The sequence below is a fragment of the Aethina tumida genome, chromosome 5, assembly GCF_024364675.1.
Source record: "Aethina tumida isolate Nest 87 chromosome 5, icAetTumi1.1, whole genome shotgun sequence".
In the NCBI taxonomy this organism is placed as follows: Eukaryota; Metazoa; Arthropoda; class Insecta; order Coleoptera; family Nitidulidae; genus Aethina; species Aethina tumida.
The window spans coordinates 15,650,654-15,675,508 of NC_065439.1; the positions used below are offsets into that span (position 1 = coordinate 15,650,654).

Genomic DNA, 24,855 nt, shown 5'->3' on the forward strand with positions numbered 1-24,855 from the left:
ACGTGCAAAAGGTTCAGGAAGATGTCAGATAACTTGTGCAATTGCCAACCAATTATTTAAAGTGTAGTGGTAACGACTTTGAGATATGGAATAAGATGTCATAGTCAGTCATAGAGGTAATTTAACGACCTAACGATACAAATCAATTTTGTTTTCAATATAACATGTTCAATCTCGAGTTGTTAGGGTTACTTTGAAGATTTTCCAATATTCAGATTTTTGCTATATCAAGGAAGGCCTCCAAACTTATCCCCGATTGATCACGAGTAAGACATCCTAGACAGGAGAAATTCAGACGTATGCCTTTAGCAAAAAACAGTCATGTAAAGATGAAACAGGCAATGAGAATTTGAATAATGGTGGAGGTACAACTAAGTATTATAATTATTTTTAAAAAATGATACTGATCAACATATTGAATATTTTTGTCTAAATTTTTAATCATTTATTACCCTCTACTAGTCCAAACTGTACACCAGAAATATATGACATATGTAATATTCTGACGTCAATTATGATAATTTTAATTCGATGAAGTTGCTACAATTCAAGTTATCAAATTATTTTTATGACGAGTAGAACAATAATCTAGTGGCAGAAAAAAACTAAATGTCTCTTTTTGAATGTTTTTTACTAGCACTCAATATTTAATAGGTGATTTATTGAGTTTTTTAGAGAAAGTTAAAATATACCTTTCATTTCGTAATTCAATATTGAATATATTCTAATGACAATTTAATATGTTATAAAGAGAATATAAATATACATTCATCTACTTCATTAATATATTATGAATTACCAACGTTCTAAAAAATAGAAAACCATGGGGGAATCACAGACAACCCCTTTTTCATATTTGTTTTTATTAAAATGCGCACCTTTACTTAATTAATCATATTCAACTGTCTGCTTGGTTTTTACTTGTATTTTTTAAATATAATTTAGTGTAAAAATATACTTTATCACTGTTAGATATTGTGGTAGAAGCCTTCAAAGCACAGAAAACCGCAGGGAAATCCCAGAAATTCGACCTTTTAAACAGTAGTGAGATACTGACATTTACTGTAACAATTTTAATTCGATTAAACTACAAATTTTCCAATTATTAATATTATTATTTTTATTATATGAATACTATAAAATTCAATAGGTATAAAAGACTACATGTATATTTCTGAAGGTTTTCTTAGTAACATTCTTTATTAGCACACAACATTCATTAGGTATTTTACAGCGTTTTTAAGAACTGTTAAAAACTACTCCCATGTGTTTTCAGTTCGTATTTTTTTTATTGCGTTAAAGCTTATTTTTAATAAACTAAATATATCCAGCAAATTGTGGAACCCCATTTGTTGCCTTAGTTTAGGATCTTTTGAAAGCCAGTTTTCCTGGAACTCACATTCTGAGGATTTCTTTGTAGTATTTCCAACGTCTCCACATAAATTTGTTGCCATTGCTATCAAGATTTATGAACTTATCATCGAAGGAACACGTGTGAGAAATAATGAACAGAAGATCTTGAAATTAAGCCTCCACAGAATTTGGCAGATCTTCAGCGTCAAGTGGAGGTAATATTGGAGAGGGGTGTCTTAACACACTATAAGCGGGTCGGGTAAAAATACCCGTCTCGAGAACTTGATTATTATTATTATTGGACCGGGTAATTTTTATCTTTTTGAATGTACTTACTTTAAAAACGGGGTGAGGTAATTTTACACTATTGGTTTACATATGGAACTGAAAGAATTACCTCTTATTTTTTGTTATCATTTAACAACTTAGTTTAGACTATTTTGCTACCCGCCTATAGTGTGTTAAATGCCTTTGACAGTACAGTATTGAATATATTCTAATGACAATTTGATATGTTATAGATAAAATATAAATATACATTCATGATAAAAATTTTATCATCATATTCAACTGTTTGCTTGGTTTTTATTTGTATTTTTATATATAATTTAGTGTAAAAATATACTTTACTACTCTTAGATATTGTGGTAGAAGCGTTCAAAGCACAGAAAACCGTAGAGGAATCCCAGAAATTCGGTGTTTTAAACAGTTGTGAGACACTGACAATTTTAATTCGATTAAACTACTACTTTTCCAATTATTATTGTTAATATTATTATTATATTATCATTGTTATGAATACTATAATATACTACATGTATATTTCTGAAGGTTTTCTTAGTAATATCCTTTATTAACATACAATATTCATTAGCTTGTTTAAGAACTGTTAAAAACTACTCCCATGTGTTTTCAGGTCATATTATTTTATTATGTTAAAGCTTATTTTTAATAAACTAAAGGTATGTCCAGCAAATTGTAGAACCCCACTTGTTGTCTTATTTTAGAATCCTTCAAAAGCCTTGATCTCATATTGTGAGGATTTCTTTGTAGTATTTCCAACGTCTCCATATAAATTTGTTGCCACTGTTATCAAGATTTATGAACTTATCACAAATGGAACACGTGTGAGAAATAATGGACAGAATATCTTGAATTTAAGCCTCCACAGAATTTGGCAGACCTTCAGCGTCAAATGGGGGTAGTATTGGAGAGGAATCTCTTAGGACGAATTAGTTACTACTCCCTATTATCTCCAAATGTAGACTAAATATTAATGATAAGTGACCATTGGGTATTATTAGTATGTTTAAATGAAATTGAGCAAATTATAAAGAAAATATTTTATTTCAGAAAACATTTTACTCTTGTATCATAAAAAATTAGTTATGAATTAAAAAAAAAACAATTAATTTCACATAAAAAATTCAGTCCCCTCTCTCTCCACAGACTTTGGCAGACCTTCGGAGTCAACTAGAGATGACATGGAATGAGGGAGCTCAGTTCGAAATTGACCACCTTATTAGATCAACGACAAGGCGAGTCAATAAGTGTCTGGATCACCGTGGGTATCCAGCTCCTTATTAGCTTTAAAAGTTGATACTGATCAATTTACTCGATACTTTTGTCTGAATTTTTCATAATTACTTTCTATTACCCCAAAAATCAATGAAATTTGGTCACAAGGTCTATGTGTTTTAATTTCTACGTTCCTGAGCATATTACCGAAACTTTTTGAGACACTTTAATTTAAAATACGATTCTAAATATCGACTGGCACAGTTTTTGCGAATGTTTAATTTTGCTTTTATGTCACACCATGAATATTAATCATCACGCTTCCAGTCCGGCACCAGCAAGGATCAATCAAAAAATATGAAACTCGTCGAAAAACGATTTATTTCATTACTTCCAGCTGCGAGCGATAAATTGCCGACGGAGCATTGAATAAGCAGTAAATTAGAATTAGTTTTTGAGTGGCTAATTGCGAGAATGACACACACCGTTCGAAAATTTAATTCACCGTCAAAATAAAAACGGGAATAATCTCGGAAAAGTCGAGTCCGACTGCGAACTAACCATGATTAATACGCTCCATCAATCACTCCGGTCACAAGAAAAATGCATTTCGTAAACTTATTTTCTAGTGAAACTTCCACACATACGTCAAGCGATAAAACTACACATACGTAATGTACCCACCCTGTTCCAACATATCACCGTAATAATAATATACGTCCCCAGGAACATTCCCCGTCCCACTCCCGTTTTATTTGCTTAAATAATAAACACGAACGATCATTAATAGACTCGAAAACTTTCTGACGGCTCTAATTAATTAAAGAGGCAATGCGAACGTCAAGAGACATTTTCCCCCCCATCCACCTCTGTTTGTGTTTCGTAGAAACGTCGTGTTTTTTCCGTTTACATGTTGTATCATTTGTCAACACAATAAGTTAATACGAAAAATGGGTATGATGGTTTGTATGTTTTTATGTCGTTTAAAGTTTCGAACGTAAATGGTAATGTAACAAGTTTAATTAAGTTCAAAGACAATTTAAACGGGCAATTTCAGTCTATAAAGTCCGTTAAGTTTTAAAGTTTGTTCGTCGATTCGAGCATTGTTTGGAAACTAAATGTATCTTTCTGAAGGTTTAGTTACTTATAAGTGTCCTTCACTAGCACTCAATATTTATTAGGAAAATTAAAGTTCATATTTCTTTTTCCTTTTGAGAGATAGTATTTATTTTGTAAATATGTTTTAATAAATGTTGGCTCAGCTATGGTGAATGTGTAAAAATACTTCCACCACTGTCAGATTTTGTGTTAGACCTTTCAAATGGTGATTAGATACTGTGATAATTTTAATTCAATTAAATTGTTATAGCTCAGTTCAAGTTATAAATCCATTTTAATAACAACTGAAACAATAGTCGAGTCGTAGAAAAAACTAAATGAATTTTTATAAAGGTTTTTTTACAACCATTTTATGTAGATTAAAACAAAAGTCGAGTCATAAAAAACTAAATGTGTCTTTCTAAAGGCTTTTTACTTCTACTACTAGTACTTTTTTAAACATAATTTATTAAGAATTGACCCTGTTATAAGAAAAATAGTTGTCTAAAAATATTATTATACTTTTACCACTGTTAGATATTGTAGTAGAAGCGGTAGAAACCACAGGGGAATCCCGGAAATTCAATCTGTTAATTAGTTGTTAGATAATGGCTTCAACTGTAATAATTTTCATTCGATTAAATTACTACAGTTCAAATTATGAAATCATTTTCATGTCAATTAAAACAATAGTCGAGTCATAGACAAAAACTAAATGTATACTTCATTTATTAAAAATTGCTCTGTTTTAGAGAAAATATAGATGCTTAGATGTGTAACATTATTATTATACTTCTACCACAGTTAGATTTTGTGTTACAAGGGTTCAAAGCACTGAAAACCGCAGGAGAATCTTAGGAATTCTGTCTTTGAATTGTTGCTAGATACTGACACCAACTACAATAATTTTAACTCGATTAAATTACAACAGTTCAAGTTATAAAATCATGTTTATGACGAATGAAACAATAGAAGAGAACTAAAATATCTTACTGAATGTTTTTTATTAAGAAATCAATATTTATTAGGAGTTTTTTAGGGAGGGTTAAAATCTACCAGTATTTGCTTTCAGTTCGTAATTGCTTTCGACTGTATTGATTTTTTGAGTACATTTTCATAATAATTAAGTCAGTTATAAAAGAAAATATAAATCATGGGTGAAACACAGACAACATCCTTTGCTTGCTAAACGCATTTTTATTAAACTCTACATCTTTATTGACTTAAACATATCCAACTGTGATAATTTTAATTCGATTAAACTCCACTACTGTCATTGCCATGATGACTAAATTCAAAGTATAAAAAGACTGTATGGTTATTTCTGAAAATTTTCTTATGAGTGTCCACAATATGTATTGGAAATTTTGTGAGGTTTTCAGAACTGAGTTTGTTTTCAATTCGTATTTTTTTATTATTCTAGAGCTTATTTTTCCAATATGTACTTAACATATTAACATAAATCCGGTGGTCTAATTTTACCTATATTTGATATGTGCACTTGAGGACAAAAAATGATTAAATTTTGAATGGTGTTTATCGAAAAGTTTTTGTGCTACATTTTTGTTCATATATAGCTCTATTTTGAACTGTTGGAGAACGACATCTTTCGCAAGTAGAATCGAATGAGGTCATCTTCAGTGGAAATAGTCGAGATGTGAAAAAAGTAAATGTGTATTGCTGAAAGCTTGTTTAATAGTATTTTTTTAAATACGATTTATTAATTTAAAGAAAATATAGATGCTTAGATGTGTAAAATTATTGTACTTCTACCCCAATTAGATTTCGTGTAGGGAGAGTTTAAAGCACTGAAAACCGCAGCGAATCCTTTTATATGCTTGTTATAAACAGACACCAACTGCGATAATTGTAATTCGATTAAATTACAACAGTTCAAGTAATAAAATCATTTTTATGACGAATGAATCAATAATCGAGACGTAGAAAAGAACTAAATGTATCTTGCTGAAGGTTTTTTACTAACAAATCAATATTTATTAAGAGTTTTTTTAGGGAGAGTTAAAATCTACCAGTATTTGCTTTTAGTTCGTAATTACTTTTGACTGTATTGTTTTTTAGTATATTTCAATAATAAGTCAGTTGTAAAGGAAATATAAATGAATTATTTGATACATGGGTGAAAATTTTATCTTTTGTTACTCAAAGATTTAGAGTTACAATCGTTTAAAGGGTAGGGGAGCATAGGGGAATCACAGGCAACGTCCAACAGATTTTTGTTAAACTCTCTTTATTGATTTAAACATGTGATAATTTTAATTCGATTAATCTTCACTGTTGTCATTGTCATGATGATTAAATTCAAAGTATAAAAAGTATAAAAAAACTGTATGGATATTTCAGGTGTTTTATGAGTATCCACAATATTTATTTGAAATTTTGTAGGCTTTTCAAAAATGTGTAAAAACTACTTGAAAGTGTTTTCAATTCGTATTATTATTTTAGTGTTTGTTTTTACAATATGTAGGTACTTATTAACACACATTCAGTGGTTTAATTTTATCAAAATTTATGTGCACTTATCCATATGAAGACAAAAAATGATTAAATTTTGAAGGTTTTGTGCTACATTTTTGTTTATATAAATCTATCAGGAACTGAAGATGAAGAACAACATCTTTCGGAAGTTGAATCGAATGAGGTCATCTTCATTGGTGACTTATTGATAATTTTAATTCGATTAATCTTCACTGTTGTCATTGTCATGATGACTAAATTCAAAGTATAAAAAGTATAAAAAAACTATATGGATATTTCAGGTGTTTTATGAGTATCCACAATATTTATTTGAAATTTTGTAGGCTTTTCAAAAATGTGTAAAAACTACTTGAATGTGTTTTCAATTCGTATTATTATTTTAGTACTTATTTTTCCAAAATGTAGGTACTTATTAACACACATTCAGTGGTTTAATTTTATCAAAATTTATGTGCACTTATCCACATGAGGACAAAAAATGATTAAATTTTAAAGTTTTTGTGCTACATTTTTGTTTATATAAATCTATCAGGAACTGAAGTTGAAGAACAACATCTTCCGGAAGTTGAATCGAATGAGGTCATCTTCATTGGTGACTTATTGATAATTTTAATTCGATTAATCTTCACTGTTGTCATTGTCATGATGACTAAATTCAAAGTATAAAAAGTATAAAAAAACTGTATGGATATTTCAGGTGTTTTATGAGTATCCACAATATTTATTTGAAATTTTGTAGGCTTTTCAGAAATGTGTAAAAACTACTTGAATGTGTTTTCAATTCGTATTATTATTTTAGTACTTATTTTTCCAAAATGTAGGTACTTATTAACACACATTCAGTAGTTTAATTTTATCAAAATTTATGTGCACTTATCCACATGAGGACAAAAAATGATTAAATTTTGAAGGTTTTGTGCTACATTTTTGTTTATATAAATCTATCAGGAACTGAAGATGAAGAACAACATCTTTCGGAAGTTGAATCGAATGAGGTCATCTTCATTGGTGACTTATTGATAATTTTAATTCGATTAATCTTCACTGTTGTCATTGTCATGATGACTAAATTCAAAGTATAAAAAGTATAAAAAAACTATATGGATATTTCAGGTGTTTTATGAGTATCCACAATATTTATTTGAAATTTTGTAGGCTTTTCAAAAATGTGTAAAAACTACTTGAATGTGTTTTCAATTCGTATTATTATTTTAGTACTTATTTTTCCAAAATGTAGGTACTTATTAACACACATTCAGTGGTTTAATTTTATCAAAATTTATGTGCACTTATCCACATGAGGACAAAAAATGATTAAATTTTAAAGTTTTTGTGCTACATTTTTGTTTATATAAATCTATCAGGAACTGAAGATGAAGAACAACATCTTTCGGAAGTTGAATCGAATGAGGTCATCTTCATTGGTGACTTATTGATAATTTTAATTCGATTAATCTTCACTGTTGTCATTGTCATGATGACTAAATTCAAAGTACAAAAAGTATAAAAAAACTATATGGATATTTCAGGTGTTTTATGAGTATCCACAATATTTATTTGAAATTTTGTAGGCTTTTCAAAAATGTGTAAAAACTACTTGAATGTGTTTTCAATTCGTATTATTATTTTAGTGCTTATTTTTCCAATATGTAGGTACTTATTAACACACATTCAGTGGTTTAATTTTATCAAAATTTATGTGCACTTATCCATACGAGGACAAAAAATGATTAAATTTTGAAGGTTTTGTGCTACATTTTTGTTTATATAAATCTATCAGGAACTGAAGTTGAAGAACATCTTTCGGAAGTTGAATCGAATGAGGTCATCTTCATTGGTGACTTATTTAATGATTGGGTATATATCACAATTTTTTGTAGAAAGGTTTATACATCGAATAACTGGTGTTATTTTTAAGGTCCCATTATCTTCAATATTCTTTAAATTGAGTAGAGATAATTTGGCCACCCATACATTCAATAAATATGGAACCCCATGTGGTGCTTTGTCTTATCCTTCATAACTCAGTTCTTCTCATATTGCCAGGGTTTCTTGAAAGTATTTCCAATGTACTGGTATACGTTTGTTACCACTGCTTTCAAGATTACTGAATTTATCACCAACTAAACATTTGTGAGACATCATAGACTGGAAACTGACATTCAATCTCCACAGCCTTAAAAGTAAAGGTAGCGTTGGAGTAAGATATCTTAGGAAGAATTATTTGCTAATGACTAACTGACCACTACATTTATATATACTATTGAGTATATTTAAATGAAAGGGAACAAATTATAAATAAAATATAGACGATGTGTGAAAACTTCCATCATTATTTGATATTTCATTTCCATTAAATCACCATTTTTCTCGTAAGACTATACAAATGTTTTTCTAATATGTCAAATTTTTAAGAAATATTGTATATTAAAACACATTCTCATCTTGCATCCTCAAATATTAGTTATTAATTACATAAAAACAATTAATATCACATAAAAATCAGCTCTCTCCTCATAGAGTTTGGAGATTCTTCAAAGTGGTGACACTGAGTGAAGGAGTTCAGTACGAAAGTGAATAGATCAAGGACAAGGCGAACATTTTATTTTATATTTTATTATTAATCATCAAAAATTAGTCATGCTTATTATAGAAAGAATTAATTTCACTCAAAAAAACACCGTTATGTGTTAGTTTTAGTTTCACCCTCAGGTAAGTTAACCACAATCACCTGGTGGTTGTTGCTGCCTGCTCCTACTGTCCTCCTTCACGCTGTGATAAGAACCGGACGACAGTTTTCCGACACTGACCTCGCGATTGAACAACGAATCGAAATCGACCGGACGCCTGTCCTTGCTTCCGGTGCTGTTGGCCTTGTCGCGAAAAAACCGAAAACCCGGCGACTTTTCCCTAGTTTCGTGTTTGTCTGCGGGCTTGGCACCGTTAACCGCTACGTCCTTCGACGTCGACGGTCTGAGGTGTTTGGTGTCTTCTTTGGTCTGCGATTTAGCGGGTGAGCTTTCTTTTTTTAACTGGCGACGCGGGGACAAGGAGTTGTTCGGCTCGGGGGTTTTGGGCGCTTTCGACGGCGAGTTCTCCTTCCTCGAAGACCGCCGGTTGAACGGCGAGTTGACCTGTTCCAAACTCTTGGACGTTGCCGTCAAACTCGGATCTTTCGGTCCGTTCGTACCGCCGGACCTGGGACTTTGATTCGGCAAAGTCGAATAGATGATTTCCCGGTTCTGCGGCAGGAAATCGGAAAACGACAGTTTCCTTTCCGGAACTGGTGTTTTGGGCTTGGACAAGCTGGGGAACTTGAACGATCTCTTCTTCCTTTCGGGCCTTTTGGGCGCCGGGTTGGCGGTGTCCGGGTTCAGGGACTTGCAGGAATCGCTTTTGATGTCCAACCGTCCGGTGACTACGCCTGGTTCGCTCCTGGTCGATTTCCTGCTCTTGGTCGAACTGGATGCTGTCGAGGGTAGACTGGGCGACGCGGGGGCTGCGTTCTGGCGTACGGGGGGCGGTAATGGGGCAGTGGCTTCCGACGGGGACGTGGGGGGAACGTACAGAATGCGACCGTAAGACAGACAGACTACTTCATCGGCCGGAAATATGACATACATGCTCCGATTCGTTCCCACATTTCGGATGGGGCGTGATGCGGCCCGCACACTCTACAATACACACCGATTTACCCGCATTAATTTTATTTAGTCGCACTAAATTGTCTTGTCTCGTGTTTGTGTGTTCACCTCGACTCAGTATCGAAACCTAGAAATAAATTGGAGGGAAACGAATTAAAAAGAGTGAATCGAAGTGTGAATAAAACATTTGAAAACGTTTCCAGTTGGCATAAAGGAAAGGTTGAAAGTCGTATACATAATTCTCATGGACTGGAATGGTCGTTATTGAATCGACTGTTGCGGCAAAAACACACATTGAATTTTTATTATGTACGCATTTTTATAACGAGAAAATGTAAGGAAAACCGACGATCGATAGTGCGTTGCGTGCGAACCGTTCACTTACCGGCATATTTTTTGTATTTACCCCCGTTTTCACCTGGATTTGCCCCCACGAAAATTCTGACAAGTGGATTTTCATTTCTTGAGTCAATTTTTTATTCGGGCAGAAAATGTCAGGTATAATAAAATCATTCCTTGGAAACTCGGGTTTTATTTTATGGGGTTATAAATGATTTAGGGGCCGTGAAATATTATGCGGTGGGAAAGTTGAAACGTGTATAATTGCCGATAATTACCGGCCCTTTTTTATTTTTTCCAGTTCAACAAAAGGGAGTCTCACAAGAAATTATAATTTCACTTAATATTAAGATTAAGTGTCTTAATTGTTCTGTTATGCTGATGAAGTTTGAAACTCCGTGTAACTTGAAACTTCTGTTGCTCCATTAATTTACAATCTCAAATCTTTTTAGTTGATTTTTAATTAAACTAATAAACAAATACATTAATTTAGTGCGCAGTAACGAAGTTCGTAACAGAAACAATGATGCAAGCAAAAGATGGGAATGCAGGAAATCGCATTGAAAATCTAAATTTATCCGAATAAACAGGAACTATTTTTAATCCTCCACATCTTGTAACCATTGAAATACAACAGAGGGAACTCGGGTAAGTGCAAGTGAAGATTGTCCGCAAATATTTGTGACTGATCGGAGGGATAAACGTTTGTTCCTGGATGATTTATGAGATTAGCGAAACGAAATCCAGATGAGTTTGTGTTTGTGGTTTTAAGTGAAAACACATTGCCCAACTGGACTTATGATGTATCGAAAAAATAAATATCGATGCAATGGGCTTATTTATAGAAGTCAAATATTCCGCTATGTTGTTTTAGTGTCTGTGCTTTAATAAAGAGTAGTGAAAGAAAACTTTTATAGTGTTGAATAATTCAAGATTCAGTTTGAATTATTATCGAAGTAAATTTAAAAGTTTACGGCCTGAATATTAATTCTTAGATGAAAGATTAATGTTCAAACTGTTAAAACAATGTTTAGGATTCGGGTTAATTTTGTAATCAATAAAAAACTCATGAAAAAAGTAAATATTTCAATGTTATGATTTATTAATTTTAAATATTTTATTTTGTGAGGTATTTCGGTTATCAACAGTTTATTTTATGGTAATAATTTTCAAAAGTTATATTTAATTACTTTATTTTTCAATTTCTGCATACTTTTCTCTATTTCATAACTTTAATTTGTTACTAATGAATAATTAAATTGTATGAATATTAAATTAATTAATTTAAGATACATTTTTCAAAAAATTAAACTCTACTAAACTAAATAAAGTACTTAAATTAATTAATTTAGAAAAGTTCAACTATATATTAAATTAATTATTTTGATATTCATTTTTCTGAAAATTTAAAAGTTTCACCTAGTAAACCAAAATTTAAAAGAAACTTTTTATTTAATTTCCAAATTATTTAACTACTTTAGTTAAGAGTTAAGATTAAACTGAATGTAAATATTCATTTCAATTTTTAACTTTTTGAAAAATGTATATTAAATTATTAAATAAAAGTAATAATTCAGTGATTATTGTCAAAATATTTCGTTTTATTTTTTAATTGTATCAATACAATAAATTTCTATTTTCAAAGCAATATTTTAAATTTTAGATATGCCATTAATTTATACATTTCATAAAGTTAATTTGGTATTAATGAATAAATGGAATTCATTAATTTAGAATATTAATTATTAATTACTATTAAACGTTTATTGTCATAAATTTTTTGCTAAGATTAAATTGAATGCAAATATTCATTTCTCTTTATAATTTTTTGAAAAATGTATTAAATTAATTTATGTTTTCAATTTCTCTCTACAGTATGTTTATTCATTAAAAATTATAAAAATTTTTTTAATGTGTATTAAATCAATTAATACAATATACAGTTGAATTATTTAAAATTATTAAATTTAAGTAATTAATTTAGGAGTTATGATCATATATAATTTAATGAAATTACTTCACGTTTTAATTCTTGAAAAAAATAATTATTAATTAATTTAATAAAAGTAAATGAAAAACTTACATTCTACTTTTTATTTATTTACTTATTAAAAATTAATTTTTAGTACTTCATTTAGTAGTTAAGATTATGTTTCCATTTATTACGTTTGATAAATTGAATAAAAATATTTATTTCACCTTTTATTATTATTATTATTCAAAATTGTGGATTAAATGAATTAATTTTATATATTTTTAATTTATTTAAAATTAACAAAATTTAAGTAGTTCATTTAGAAGTTAGGCCTTTTTAATGTTAGTATATAAAACTGAATAAAAATGTTCATTTCATTTTAAAATGTTTTGAAAATTGTATTTATAATATATATTTTATTTATTAAATAAAGGTAATAATTCAATGATTATTAACAAACCATTTCGTAATTTTGTTTATATGGAGAAATACAATAAATTTCAAAATAATATTTAAAATAACACATATGAAATAATTTTATATATTACATAAGTTTAATTTGTTGTTAATAAATAAATAGAATATTTTTATTTTAATTTAATAAATTTAATATATTGAATATCGAGTATAATATTGACTTCTAAATGTTTGAAATTTAATAATACCTTAAATACAATATTTTATTAATGTATAAAATATTCGTAAAATATATTATTTTAATATGTCTGTTTAATATTAAAATTTATTATATAATTTCATACTTTTATTAAAAATTTAAGGAACAATGAAAACATAAAAATTACATAATTTCATAATTCTTAAAATAAAAATTAACCTTTATTTAATGGGTAGTTATAAATAAACACAATATCCCTGTTATTTATATAATTTTAAAATTAAAAATTTAATTGAATTTATTTTAATTAAAGCATTGAAACGCAAATACATTTTGAAGGGCAATCCATGTTAAATAAATGTTTTGCTTCTAAGTTTATTTTAACAATTAAATTTATTTTGTATTAAACTATAAATTAAATATTCACATACTAAAAATAATAATCTATGCGGCCAAAAATTTGTTGTCGTACCTGATTTTTCGCAAAACTCCGTACCTACCTTCGCGAAATTATGTAACCCAGAAAAACGGTACTACTATTAATAAAGCCGACCGAAAATTATTTATAACCACCATGATTAAATATATTCGCTGTCTATTAATTCACAGATAAAAAATAGACGAATTCTAAATATAATTCAGGGAAGCACTAAAACAGGTGTCGCTCATAAATACCACCGCGTATCAAACGATACAATACCTGAAATAAATAATTCGTGACGCCCAAAAAAAAAAATAGAAAACAAAATAAAAAAACCATCCCCCGACAAATTCGCGAGAGAAAAAAAAAAAACATCAAGGGGTGCCGCATCGGGTACGTACCGTGGCCTCATACTAAAAAAACCAGTCGCACAGAGACACGCACAAACGGTCACCGTCCGAAAATCAGTGGCTCTGGGACGGCGTCGCGACGCTGCACGGGACGCGCGAGCCTCTATTTCCGTCGCGCAACTGAGTCGGCTGTTGCGGCCCGCGACGTATGGCACGGTGATCGGCGACGTCGTCGACGACGGCGACGTCCGTACTCGCACGCCGGCACGATGCGATTTACCTGGCGGCCCGAGCGGGGGACGTAGGGCCGCCCGCCACCCGCCAGTGCATGCGCGAATCACGATTGTTTCGTTCGTCGTAATTGTTTTATGGCCCCCAAATAGTTTAGGTTAGGTTGGGTTTAGCTGGGATGGTTTAAGTTAATGGTACGATTACTTAAGTTGGTTGGGTTAAGTTGGGTTTAACATGTGAAGAGTTAAGAAAAGAAGTAAAATTTGAAAATTTAGTTAGGTTAAGTTAGGTTGAGTTAAGCTAGGTTGGGTGAAACATGTACAAATTGTAATACTTATTATGTATTAAGTGAAGGACACATCTGAGCACACTTTCTTCCAATGTTCAAGATGGTAGAGTAGGACAAAATATAGATTCAAGGTCAACGCACTAAACATAAATCGCCACAGATCAAATGAGGAAGAATGAGGAGAGATGAAAATATCTGGTTATTTAGGTTAATAGAATGATCAAAGAAAAAGAAGCAGAAGAACTGATGTGAGAAAGAAGAACTGCAGAAGAGCTGGACCTTCATCGTCAACACGAGGATACATGTGCTGGTTGGAATAAGGATTTTAGTCAATTGGTCCTATCCAACACTAGCTTGCACAACAGGACATTTGTCATATTTTTGAGAATAGGTATTCAACAAAAAATTATATGTATTTTAGGAGAGACAAGAAAATATATAAATTTATAATGAAAGGTTGGGTTAATTTACGTTATTTTGGGTGAAGCTAGGTTTGGTTGTATACTAAATGTAAAAATTATACTATTTTTATGTATTTCTTGAAGAATTAAGAGAATTAATAAATTTTGATAGTTAAATTAGATACGGTTATGTAATGCATAATGTAAGTTAATTTATATTAAGTTGGACAACTTAGATAATGAGAGGTTAGATTAGGTTGTCTAATAAATGTAAAATTTCTGTCACTTTTTTAAGTAAAACCAATAAAATATAACAATGCTTAGATTAAAATTTTATGTAACCACTATTTTATGAGTAAAGAAAACAACAAAATATGAAATTGAAGTTGGATTGTCTTCAATCGACTAAGAATTTAAATTAAATTGGTTTGAAGTAGGTTAGGTTGAGCACTAAATGCAAAATAAAATAGTTAACAGGTTAGATTATGTAATAAATTAAAACAAATAAAATATGACAATGTTTGGATTCAAGTTTTATCTAACCACCTAAAAAATTTAAAATAATTAAATTTTAAAATTTAAGTAAAAAAAATCTAACAGCTTTTACATATTTTACATAAGAGAAAAAAGATAAAATATGAGGTTTAGATTAGGTAAAAAACAATTAGGTTAGGTTCAGTTTTATTAGTTAAAACTGGGTTGAGCCAGATTAGGTTGTATATTTAATGTAAAAATTTTAATATTTGTTTGTGTCTTTTATGAGAAGTTAAGAAATAAAAACAAATTTGAAGATCAAATCATCCTAACCTAAGCTTACTTACATAAGGTTAAATTAGATTGGGTTAACTTGAGTAAGAAAGGGTTAAACTAGATTAGGTTGAGTAATAAATATAAAAATTCTATTAATTTTTTACGTATAACAAATAAAATATCATGATTTTGAGTCAACTTTTATACAACCCTTTTAAATTGTAAAATGTACTCTATAGAAAAAATAAAAAAACAATTTTTATGTATTTTATGAAGAGTAAAAAAGAATAAAATTTATACTAAATTGGATTAAACTAGGTTAAGTTGAATACTAAATGTAAAAAACAGTTAAAAGGTTAGATTGTGTAATAAATGTAAAAAAAAATCATTTTAAGTAAAACAAATTAAATATGTTTAGATTCAAGTTTATGTAACCATAAACTAATAAAATCTAATAACTTTTACGTATTTTAAATAAGTTAAGAAAATAGACAAAATATGAAGTTTAGGTTAGGTAAGAAAATGTTAGGTTAGGTTTAGTTTTCTTAAGTAAGATTGGGTTGACATAGGTTAGCCTATCCTAACCTTGTTAGGTTCTATAGTAAATGTAAAAATTCTAGTATAACAAATAAAATATCATAATGTTTTGAGTGTAATATTTTTATGTATTATATGAAGAGTAAAGAAAAAATAAAATATGAAGTTAAGGTAAGGTAAATTTAGATTAAGTTGGGTGTCTTCGGTAGTATTAGAATTTGAATTAAATTGTTTTGAACCAAGTTAGGTTGTAAATGTAAAGTAAAAAAACAGTTAAAAAGTTAGAAATTGTGTAAAAAATGTAAATGTAACTCTTGTAAAACAGAATAGGAAAATCTTTCGAAGTTTTATTTAAATAATTAATTTATAGTTTTTAATATTTAGTACATTGGAGGAACTTTAAATACAATAATTACCTCTTGAAGTTTTACAAAACTTTAATCCATTGTCCTCCATCTGTCTTTCAGAAAACCAACCTACTACTCATGATCCATTCAAAAATTTCCTGTCGTCACCTACAAACCAGTAGTACGAAATGCCAGAAAGTTCCAACAGGTGTCGGTAGTTCGAAAGCAAAAAGTTCCAAGAAATTATCGATCCTGGATCGAAGCGACATGCGCTTTATGTCAGGATACAGTCCGCGTGAAAATCGCCGTTTCCAGGAAATCGGCGCCCACGACTCGCGCCGCGATCATTCCTGCTGTTGCCATAGGAAAGAGCGTGCGAGCTGAATCAATCAATCAGTGACAACTGTTTTAATTTGTTAAATTTTCTCTTCGTTTTATATATTATATCATGTAAATGAGATTTAAAGCAATCTTTGCTTCGTTTTTCCTGCTACTTTTTAAGCACTGAGATATATATGATATAATAAATTAAAAATAAATGAAATGTCAGTAAAATTTTTGTTTTAATTTACTGTTCCTGACACGTTTATGATTTAAAAAAGCACAAAATTTATAGATTTTTTTAATGTCCTGCAAGTATTTAAAAATCCCAATGTTTTGCAAGATAAGGGGAATGTTCATCCAACGTCATAAATCGTTTCTGGAAACTCAAACGTGCGCAATCTGATGATACAATTGCCACGGAACGATTACAAACAACATAAACACGAAATAATTGTGCGATATCGCAGGAGTGGTGGGTCCCGTGCGAATTATCGATTTTCCAGATTTCCACCGGAGAAACTCGACGTCTGACAGTGAGTGTACACCCACAGCTGATCGATCCCTCTCCGTTTACACGGGACAGTAGAAAGCCCGACCATCAAAACCGTTTACTCGATCAAAACCATCATCGTCGGTTCAGTTTTTTTTCGCCCCTGAATTTCACCCGCGATCCGGAACGAGTGTGTGTGTCAAAAATAGTCGCACGGACCGCAGGTTCACATCCTAGATAAGCGAAGGTAAGTGGTTTGTTTTGGGAGGGGGTGGTTTGTTGATCGCATCCAAATCGGGATTGTGAGGAGGTCAAGATTGTTTTTACGACCGGCGACAATGGTTGCACCAATTTTACGATCGCCTGACTGATTTTATTTTACGTGGTGCACGTGCAATAACACCAACTACACCGACACCGATGCACTGCTAAAATGAAACAAAAAAATTGTGTCGTCAGTGATAATTGCTTATGTAAATGGGAAAGAAGGCCCGATAAAGATAGGCGAAAGCCTTATCGAAAAACCGACGTTGCGGTCTATATTTTAACGATTGTACAGTTATAATTTGTGTGCGTTCGACGTGTCTACTTAAATAAGTTTTTCCCCTTGTTTTCATGTGGTTTTCCTCGTTTAGGGTCAGGGGGTTGATGTACGGTGGACGTGTTGATTATGTCTTTTAGATCGGGTAACTTGTTGTCAATTAATTGCTATTGATTAATTATTATTCTTCTGTGTTTATTGTTATCGTCTTCAGGAAGTGTGTGTTTTATTGTTCTGTTCTTGTGTCGTAACTAAATTGATAACAATTTTAATTTTAACGAGGCAATTAGCAGGGCAGCAAGGTTTATTTTTGGTTGTTGCAAAGTCTTATCTCAGTAACAGGTCTGGAAAAGTTTTAAAATCTATTGATTCCCTTGAATATGGCTGAATAAGTAGACAATCTTTATGTTTCAAGTTTTCATTTCTTTCAATTTATCGTCGAGACTGTTTTTCAAGTAGTTAAAATGGATTTTCTCAGATTTGGCCTCGAAGAGATCAAGTTGAAAAGGGTAAACATAACATTTATATTGATTGAAGTTTTGTGACATTCTTTAATCTTAAATTTTTAGAAGTTTTATTTATACATTCAGACCAATTTCCTTTTAGATAAACCTTAAATGTACAATGGAGAAGTTTTCCATCCAAGTTTTTCAATCTGTATAAAAGGTTTTAATTATTCAAGTTCTTTAAAATTTAGTCGTTAATTGCACGAATTTCTTTAAGTAATCAATACAATTTAGTATCAAAAGTTTAGTTTATTTTTTACAATATTTAAATCTAATATACATTTTTCTACTTTAAAAACCTATTATTTATATTTGTTTATTTAAATGTACTTTATAAACTTCGTTAAAGATTGTAATATGTCAGAAACCTTCGAATCATTAAAATTTAATGTAAAACCCAAAATTAATTAATTCAAAACATTTTGTTAATAAAAACATTAATTAACAACATAATGTTGGTTTTAATGTCGCTTAAATGTCAAACAAGGGTGCAGGTTGCACCGAAACAGTCCCGCAATCGATTCAAGCGTCGTTTAACGGTACCGCGGGGACCTTTCAATGCAACCCCTTCCGAATCATCAGCACCGGAACGTCCGATCCGGACATAAATAATATATCCAGACGGCACGTTGCCACATTGACCGCGACCGAGGTTTAATTTTCTTTGTGTGTTCGTGACCCATTTTCTGCGTTGGCGAAAAATGGGTCACGAAGTGGGTACGTTACAAACGCATTTTTCGGGACTCGAACTTATTGACCGGCCGGAAGGCACATTTCGAATGCAAACGACGTGCCACCTATGAAGCTACTTACGTCTGTTTTATCTTGGCGAAATGTTGCGGTTATTTATGTGTCAGTGGTTCAGTTTCAGTAGGTCGGTTTTAGAAATAAAATGTTTTGAAGTTTTCATTGAAGTTTTATGTCAATATGTCTTCTTGTTATTAATTTAAAAATTACTGAGACATTATCAACTTCAATGTGTTTTTAAATGAAATGAATTCCGGCCAAATTTCACATAATTTTACAAAACATGTTTGAGGAAGTTAAAATAAAATATTTCGGTTTTAAAAAAGAGATATGAGTAATTTTCTTGAAAATTTATTTATGTTTACTGTTCTTTTTTATTTAATTACATTTTTTACATTTTCTATTAGAAAAATTATTTTTAATAGAAATGTTCATTACAAATTCTGGCCTAGTTTCATATAATAACAAAGGAAGATGTCTGTTAGAAATTTTCTTGAAAATTTATATAAATTTAACTGCTTTCTTGTCTTTAATTGCAGTTGCCACATTCTCTATTATAAAAGTTATTTTTGAACGAAAAGATGCCTTATAATTTCACTGAAAGGAAGTCCAATTTTATGACAGATTAATTTTAAAACTCAAAAGTTTTTCACATTTTTTAGTAAGAAAGCTATTTTTTATAGAAAAGATGCCAAATTTCACACAATTATATAAAAAAAAATTGAAGCTTCGTAAAATATTTCAGTTTTAACAAAGATAGATATATTTTAAAAATTTTCATGAACATTTTTTTAAATTTAAGTGTTTTCTTGTCTTTAATTGTAGTCTTCACATTTTCCATTATAAAAGTTATTTTTGATAGAAGTGATGCCTTACACATTCTGGCCACACTTACTACAATTTCACTGAAAGTATTTAAAACAATTAAAGTCCAATATTATAGCAGATTAAGTTTAAAAACTAAATACTTTGTTACATTTTCTATTATAAAAATTATTTTTCATGGAAAAATTCATTATAAATTCTGATCAAATTTCACAAAATTATATAAAAAATATTTGAAATTGATTAAGTAAAATATTTCAGTTTTAACAAAGATAGATATTTTTTAGAAATTTCCTTGAAAATTTATTTAAATTTAAGTGTTTTCATGTCTTTGAATTATATAAAAAGTATTTGAAACTGACTAAGTAAAATATTTCAATTTTAACAGAAATAGATATTATTTAGAAATTTTCTTTAAAATTTATTTAAATTTAACTGTTTTCATGTTTTTAACTGCAGTCTTCACATTTTCCATTATAAAAGTTATTTTTGTTGGAAGAAATGCCTTACAAATTCTGGCCACACTACCTACAATTTCATTGACAGTATTTAAAACAATTAAAGCCAATTTTGTGGCAGATTAATTTTAAAACACAAATGTTTTCATGTCTTTAATTGCAGTCTTCACATTTTCCATTATAAAAGTTATTTTTGATAGAAGAGATACCTTACAAATTATAGACACACTTCCTACAATTTCACTGAAAGTATTTAAAATAATTAAAGTCCAATATTACAGCAAACTAAATTTAAAAACTAAATATTTTGTCTCATTTTCTATTAAAAAAATATTTTTCATAGAAGATTATAAATTCTGGTCAAATTTCACACAATTATATAAAAAATTTTTGAAACTGATTAAGTAAAATATTTCAGTTTAAAAAAAAGAGATATTTTTAAAAATTTTTCTTGAAAATTTATTTAATTTTAACTGTTTTCATGTCTTTAACTGCAGTCTTCACATTTTCCATTATAAAAGTTATTTTTGATAGCAGAGATGCCTTACAAATTCTGGCCACACTTCCTACAATTTCACTGACAGTATTTAAAACATTTAAAGCCAATTTTGTGGCAGATTAATTTTAAAACCCAAATGATTTCATGTCTTTATCTGCAGCATCACATTTTTCAATATAAAAGTTATTTTTGATGGAAGAGATGCCTTACAAATTCTGGCCACACTTCCTACATTTTCACTGATAGTATATAAAACAATTATAGCCCAATTTTGTGACAGATTAATTTTAAAACCCAAATGTTTTCATGTCTTTAACTTCAGCATCACAATTTCCGTTATAAAAGTTATTCTTGATGGAAGAGATGCCTTACAAATTCTCGCCACACTTCGTACAGTTCCACTGACAGTATTTAAAACAATTAAAACCCAATATTACAGCAAATTAATTATAAAAACTAAATATTTTGTCACATTTTCTATTAGAAAAGTTATTTTTCATGGAAAAATCCATTATAAATTCTGGCCAAATTTTACACAATTATACAAAAAAATTTTGTAACTTTTCAATGATAATTTCAGTTTTAATAAGAAATATTTTTTATATATTTTTTTTTTCTTGTATTCTCCACATTTTCTGTTGTAAAAGTTAATTTTGATGAAAATTTCGGCCACACTTCCTACAATTTTACAGAAAACATTTGAACCACTAATTAAAGTAACACTTGAAATTGAAAACAGGCGACCACCCTTTTTCCATACGTAAGAGACAGTCAAGGCTTTTATCTTGGGTCGAAATACCTTTAGGCCTGGGAAGAGTAAGTTCCTTTTCGTTCTTTTTTGTTTATCCTTGGATACAATATTAATGCATTTATTGATGGAACTGTTTGAATTATAGATGGGACTACCAGATAATGCATCGTATTTCAAGGACACCGATCAGAATTTCGATTATATGTTCAAACTGCTGATCATCGGCAACAGTTCGGTCGGTAAGACATCCTTCCTCTTCCGTTACGCGGACGACAGCTTCACGTCCGCCTTCGTCAGCACCGTTGGCATCGACTTCAAAGTCAAAACCGTATTCAGGCACGACAAGCGGGTCAAACTACAAATATGGGTACGACTTGACTCCATCCATCATATATTCTTATGTAATTTAATTTTTTTCTTACTTTAGGATACTGCCGGACAAGAAAGATATCGAACAATCACGACGGCCTATTACAGAGGAGCGATGGGTTTCATCCTAATGTATGACATTACCAATGAAGAATCATTCAATAGTGTACAAGACTGGTACGAGACAAACTGTCTGACTTACTTCCAACAATACTTATTGGTGGTTGTTTTTAGGGTAACACAGATTAAAACTTATTCATGGGACAACGCCCAAGTAATTTTAGTAGGCAACAAATGCGACATGGAGGACGAAAGGGTAATTAGTTTCGAGCGTGGCAAACAACTTGCGGAACAACTGGGCGTCGAGTTCTTCGAGACCAGCGCCAAGGAAAACATAAACGTCAAGGTAACTTGCCCCAGCTACGTCACCCAGACAGAAACTAACACGTTCTTGAATATTCAGGCAGTCTTCGAGCGACTGGTGGACATAATCTGCGACAAGATGTCAGACAGCCTGGACACGGATCCGACATTGATGAGCGGCGGGGCCAAAGGACAAAGATTGACGGACCAGCCGCAAGGACCTCAGGCGGCCAACTGCAACTGCTAATAACCCCCTCATATACAGCCCCCTTCCCCACAACTGTCCCTTCCCAATAAAAAAAATGTTTTCGCCCACTTCAAACTCTACTACTATTATCTACATGAATAGGGATGTTTTTTTGGTTCTATTGTTGACGACCAGGTTTTAAGGTTTAGAAATAATCAACGGTTTACTTTGATCGAGACTGACAATACGCATACGCATGTGTATATTGCAGAATAATTGAAAAAAGACGTTTACATTTCTATATATTGTTGCGTGCGTCTGTATAATAAATATAGCCTTTTTTATACTCGAGGTATAACGTTTAAGATTCGTTTCCCGGTACGGGGAGGACGCCTCGGGATTCTCTTCGGCTGCACTTTCTCTTCTATCGCAAACTAATCCAACGAATCAGGAATTAAAGTCGTCTTAAAATTTATACCTTCCTGAAAAAAAAAACCAAAAATACACAATCTCAACCATACAAACATACAAATACTAAAAACAATGTCAATATTAGAATGTTGTAGAATAGAGAAACGGAAGTTGGTACATTTTTGAAGAGGTGGTCTGGACCAATTATGCAAGCGCAAGTCCAGCCGCATGTTTGTAAATATTTGTTATATCTCAACCAAAAAAAAGCAAACTGTTAGTTACTCACTGATTATCCCCGTTTATTTTTACACGATTGTACCGTTTTTTATTATTATTATGCGCTCTGTTGTTAATTTGTGTGGACATATCTCTGGCCTAAGCGGCACAAATATGATTGTTTTAGAAAAATGTGTTGTTGTAATAACTGTAGAACGATTAAAAGTGGTTAGAAAAGCTTACAAGTAAAATATAATTAAAGAAACCAGACGCGAATGTAGCAAAATATTATATTCAAATTTGCAAATACCATCAGAATATATGTGAAATTTGTAAATATAGGAAATGTGTGTGTTGTTAAGGATTTTTATTTTATAAATATTGTTATAAATCTGTTGACGGTTGGCTTTCCCCGATTATCTTATATTTTTAACCAAAACCATTCACAAAAAGACAATTAAAATTACTTATTTCGTATTTGAATCGACGGAGAAATTTTATATCTACGACACCTACATTCATACTTTCTACGTACATATTCCTTAGCCAAACTTTGACAAAAAAAAACGGTAGCGTTAGTAGTTATAAATGTCTCTTGTACTGGTTCAAATAAACGGCAAAATTTATTTGCAACCAGATGAAACACACCTATATAATATATGAATGTTATATGTTATTTCTGTCCGTTTTGGACGCCTCTCCTCCCAGATCTGTGCCTCATCAAGTAAAACACACATCAGGAATGGGTTTATTGAAGGACAGGCTAAAACATGGAATAAGTAAAGACAATTTCGCACATTCACTTGCTTTTATATATTCAGGGATGTCATTGCTGAACATATAAATCCAGATACGGATACAATGGTTATTTCTTTATGGTATATGGACTGTAAATTATGTTATTTTGTGAATCATTAATGTAAAATAAATAGTGTATATGCCTCACTTTTGTTTCATTGTTTTTACTTCTGTTTCTATAGTGAACAGTTATAAATAAATGTAAATATTAACCTATTCAATTGTATAAAACTTTTCAGAGTTCATTCAATTTTACATTATGTCGGAAGTACCTTCAAGCAATATTCCAGAGTTTATTGGTAAGATTTGTCATTACCATTAAATAACAATATAAAGTTTCAAAAACAAGCTTCTATTAATTTTTTTACATTATTAAATAACTGATAAATTGTTAATGGTGATGTTCCGTTGTATCTGCATCTTAGTTTTCAAATAATGTTAATTTTTAAACAAACTAAGGCTTCTTTAGTATTTTCCCCCAGAAATAAAACAGCCTTTATCATACCTTACAGATACAGACAGTTATGACAAAGAGTTTATGCGGTTGTTAAAACATACTTCAGCTTTGAAAGCAGCAGAAATCCCCATTAAACGGGTGAGTGGTTCATTTTACGGTAAAACAATACAAGAATACATAGAGGGTGACAATCAAATCAGAGTATTGGCATCTTTGGTCCCGGACGAGATCATTTACAACATCGACAACAACTCCGTAAGCGAATTCGACTGTAGCCTTCTCGCTGGAGATGTCAAAGGTTAAATTTTACCTTATCCAATAGTTCAGAACTAAAGAAGTTTGCTGATAGGTTTTACGGATTTGACCGAAGTGTATGGAAGAAGCGAGTCTGGTGCTTCTAAGGTCACACAAGTCTTAAACTCTTTCATTGGTTCAATGGTGCAGGAAATTATGTCTCACGGCGGTGACATTTTGAAATTCTCCGGAGATGCTTTCATAGTCGTCTTCAAAAGAACTGAGACGTTGACAATGCGAGATGCTGTGCACGA

The 24,855-nt window shown here is 30.8% G+C and overlaps 2 protein-coding genes across 15 annotated transcripts in view; one reads left to right on the plus strand and one right to left on the minus strand.

The window, feature by feature from the left end:
• Positions 1-14,079, minus strand: part of LOC109597113 (uncharacterized) — a 94,281-nt gene extending 80,202 nt beyond the window's left edge. For 5 of the 13 annotated variants that reach the window (XR_007547974.1, XM_049967072.1, XM_049967073.1 and 2 more), the window contains exons 1-2: positions 13,862-14,078; positions 9,197-10,236 (exon numbers count right to left, since the gene is read on the minus strand). Coding sequence is in view for 9 of the 13 variants with exons in the window: in XM_049967072.1 (XP_049823029.1) it covers positions 9,197-10,088 (892 nt within the window). In the remaining 4 variants the exon portion in view is untranslated. Of the gene's footprint in view, positions 1-9,196; positions 10,237-13,861 lie in introns of those variants that run through there. The other 8 variants (XM_049967071.1, XM_049967075.1, XM_049967080.1 and 5 more) reach the window with 6 other exon arrangements.
• A 3,182-nt stretch (positions 14,080-17,261) lies between these two features.
• On the plus strand, positions 17,262-23,997 carry LOC109606664 (ras-related protein Rab-3). 2 transcript variants are annotated; one of them, XM_049967808.1, is made up of 6 exons: positions 17,743-17,865; positions 21,495-21,571; positions 21,652-21,873; positions 21,934-22,052; positions 22,110-22,281; positions 22,339-23,997. In XM_049967808.1, the coding sequence occupies exons 1-6, from the start codon at positions 17,850-17,852 to the stop codon at positions 22,483-22,485; spliced, it is 753 nt and encodes a 250-aa protein (XP_049823765.1). In that variant the 5' UTR covers positions 17,743-17,849; the 3' UTR covers positions 22,486-23,997. The 2 variants fall into 2 exon arrangements, with proteins under 2 accessions (XP_049823766.1, XP_049823765.1); XM_049967809.1 differs by lacking the exons at positions 17,743-17,865; positions 21,495-21,571 and adding an exon at positions 17,262-17,426.
• The last annotated feature ends 858 nt before the right edge of the window (positions 23,998-24,855 follow it).

Bases quoted from the DNA above. Each gene is read 5' to 3' on its own strand.
- LOC109606664 (XM_049967808.1), top strand. The intron at 22,053-22,109 runs GTACGAGACAAA...GGTTGTTTTTAG, and splicing joins TTCAATAGTGTACAAGACTG to GGTAACACAGATTAAAACTT. The intron at 22,282-22,338 runs GTAACTTGCCCC...TTGAATATTCAG, and splicing joins AGGAAAACATAAACGTCAAG to GCAGTCTTCGAGCGACTGGT.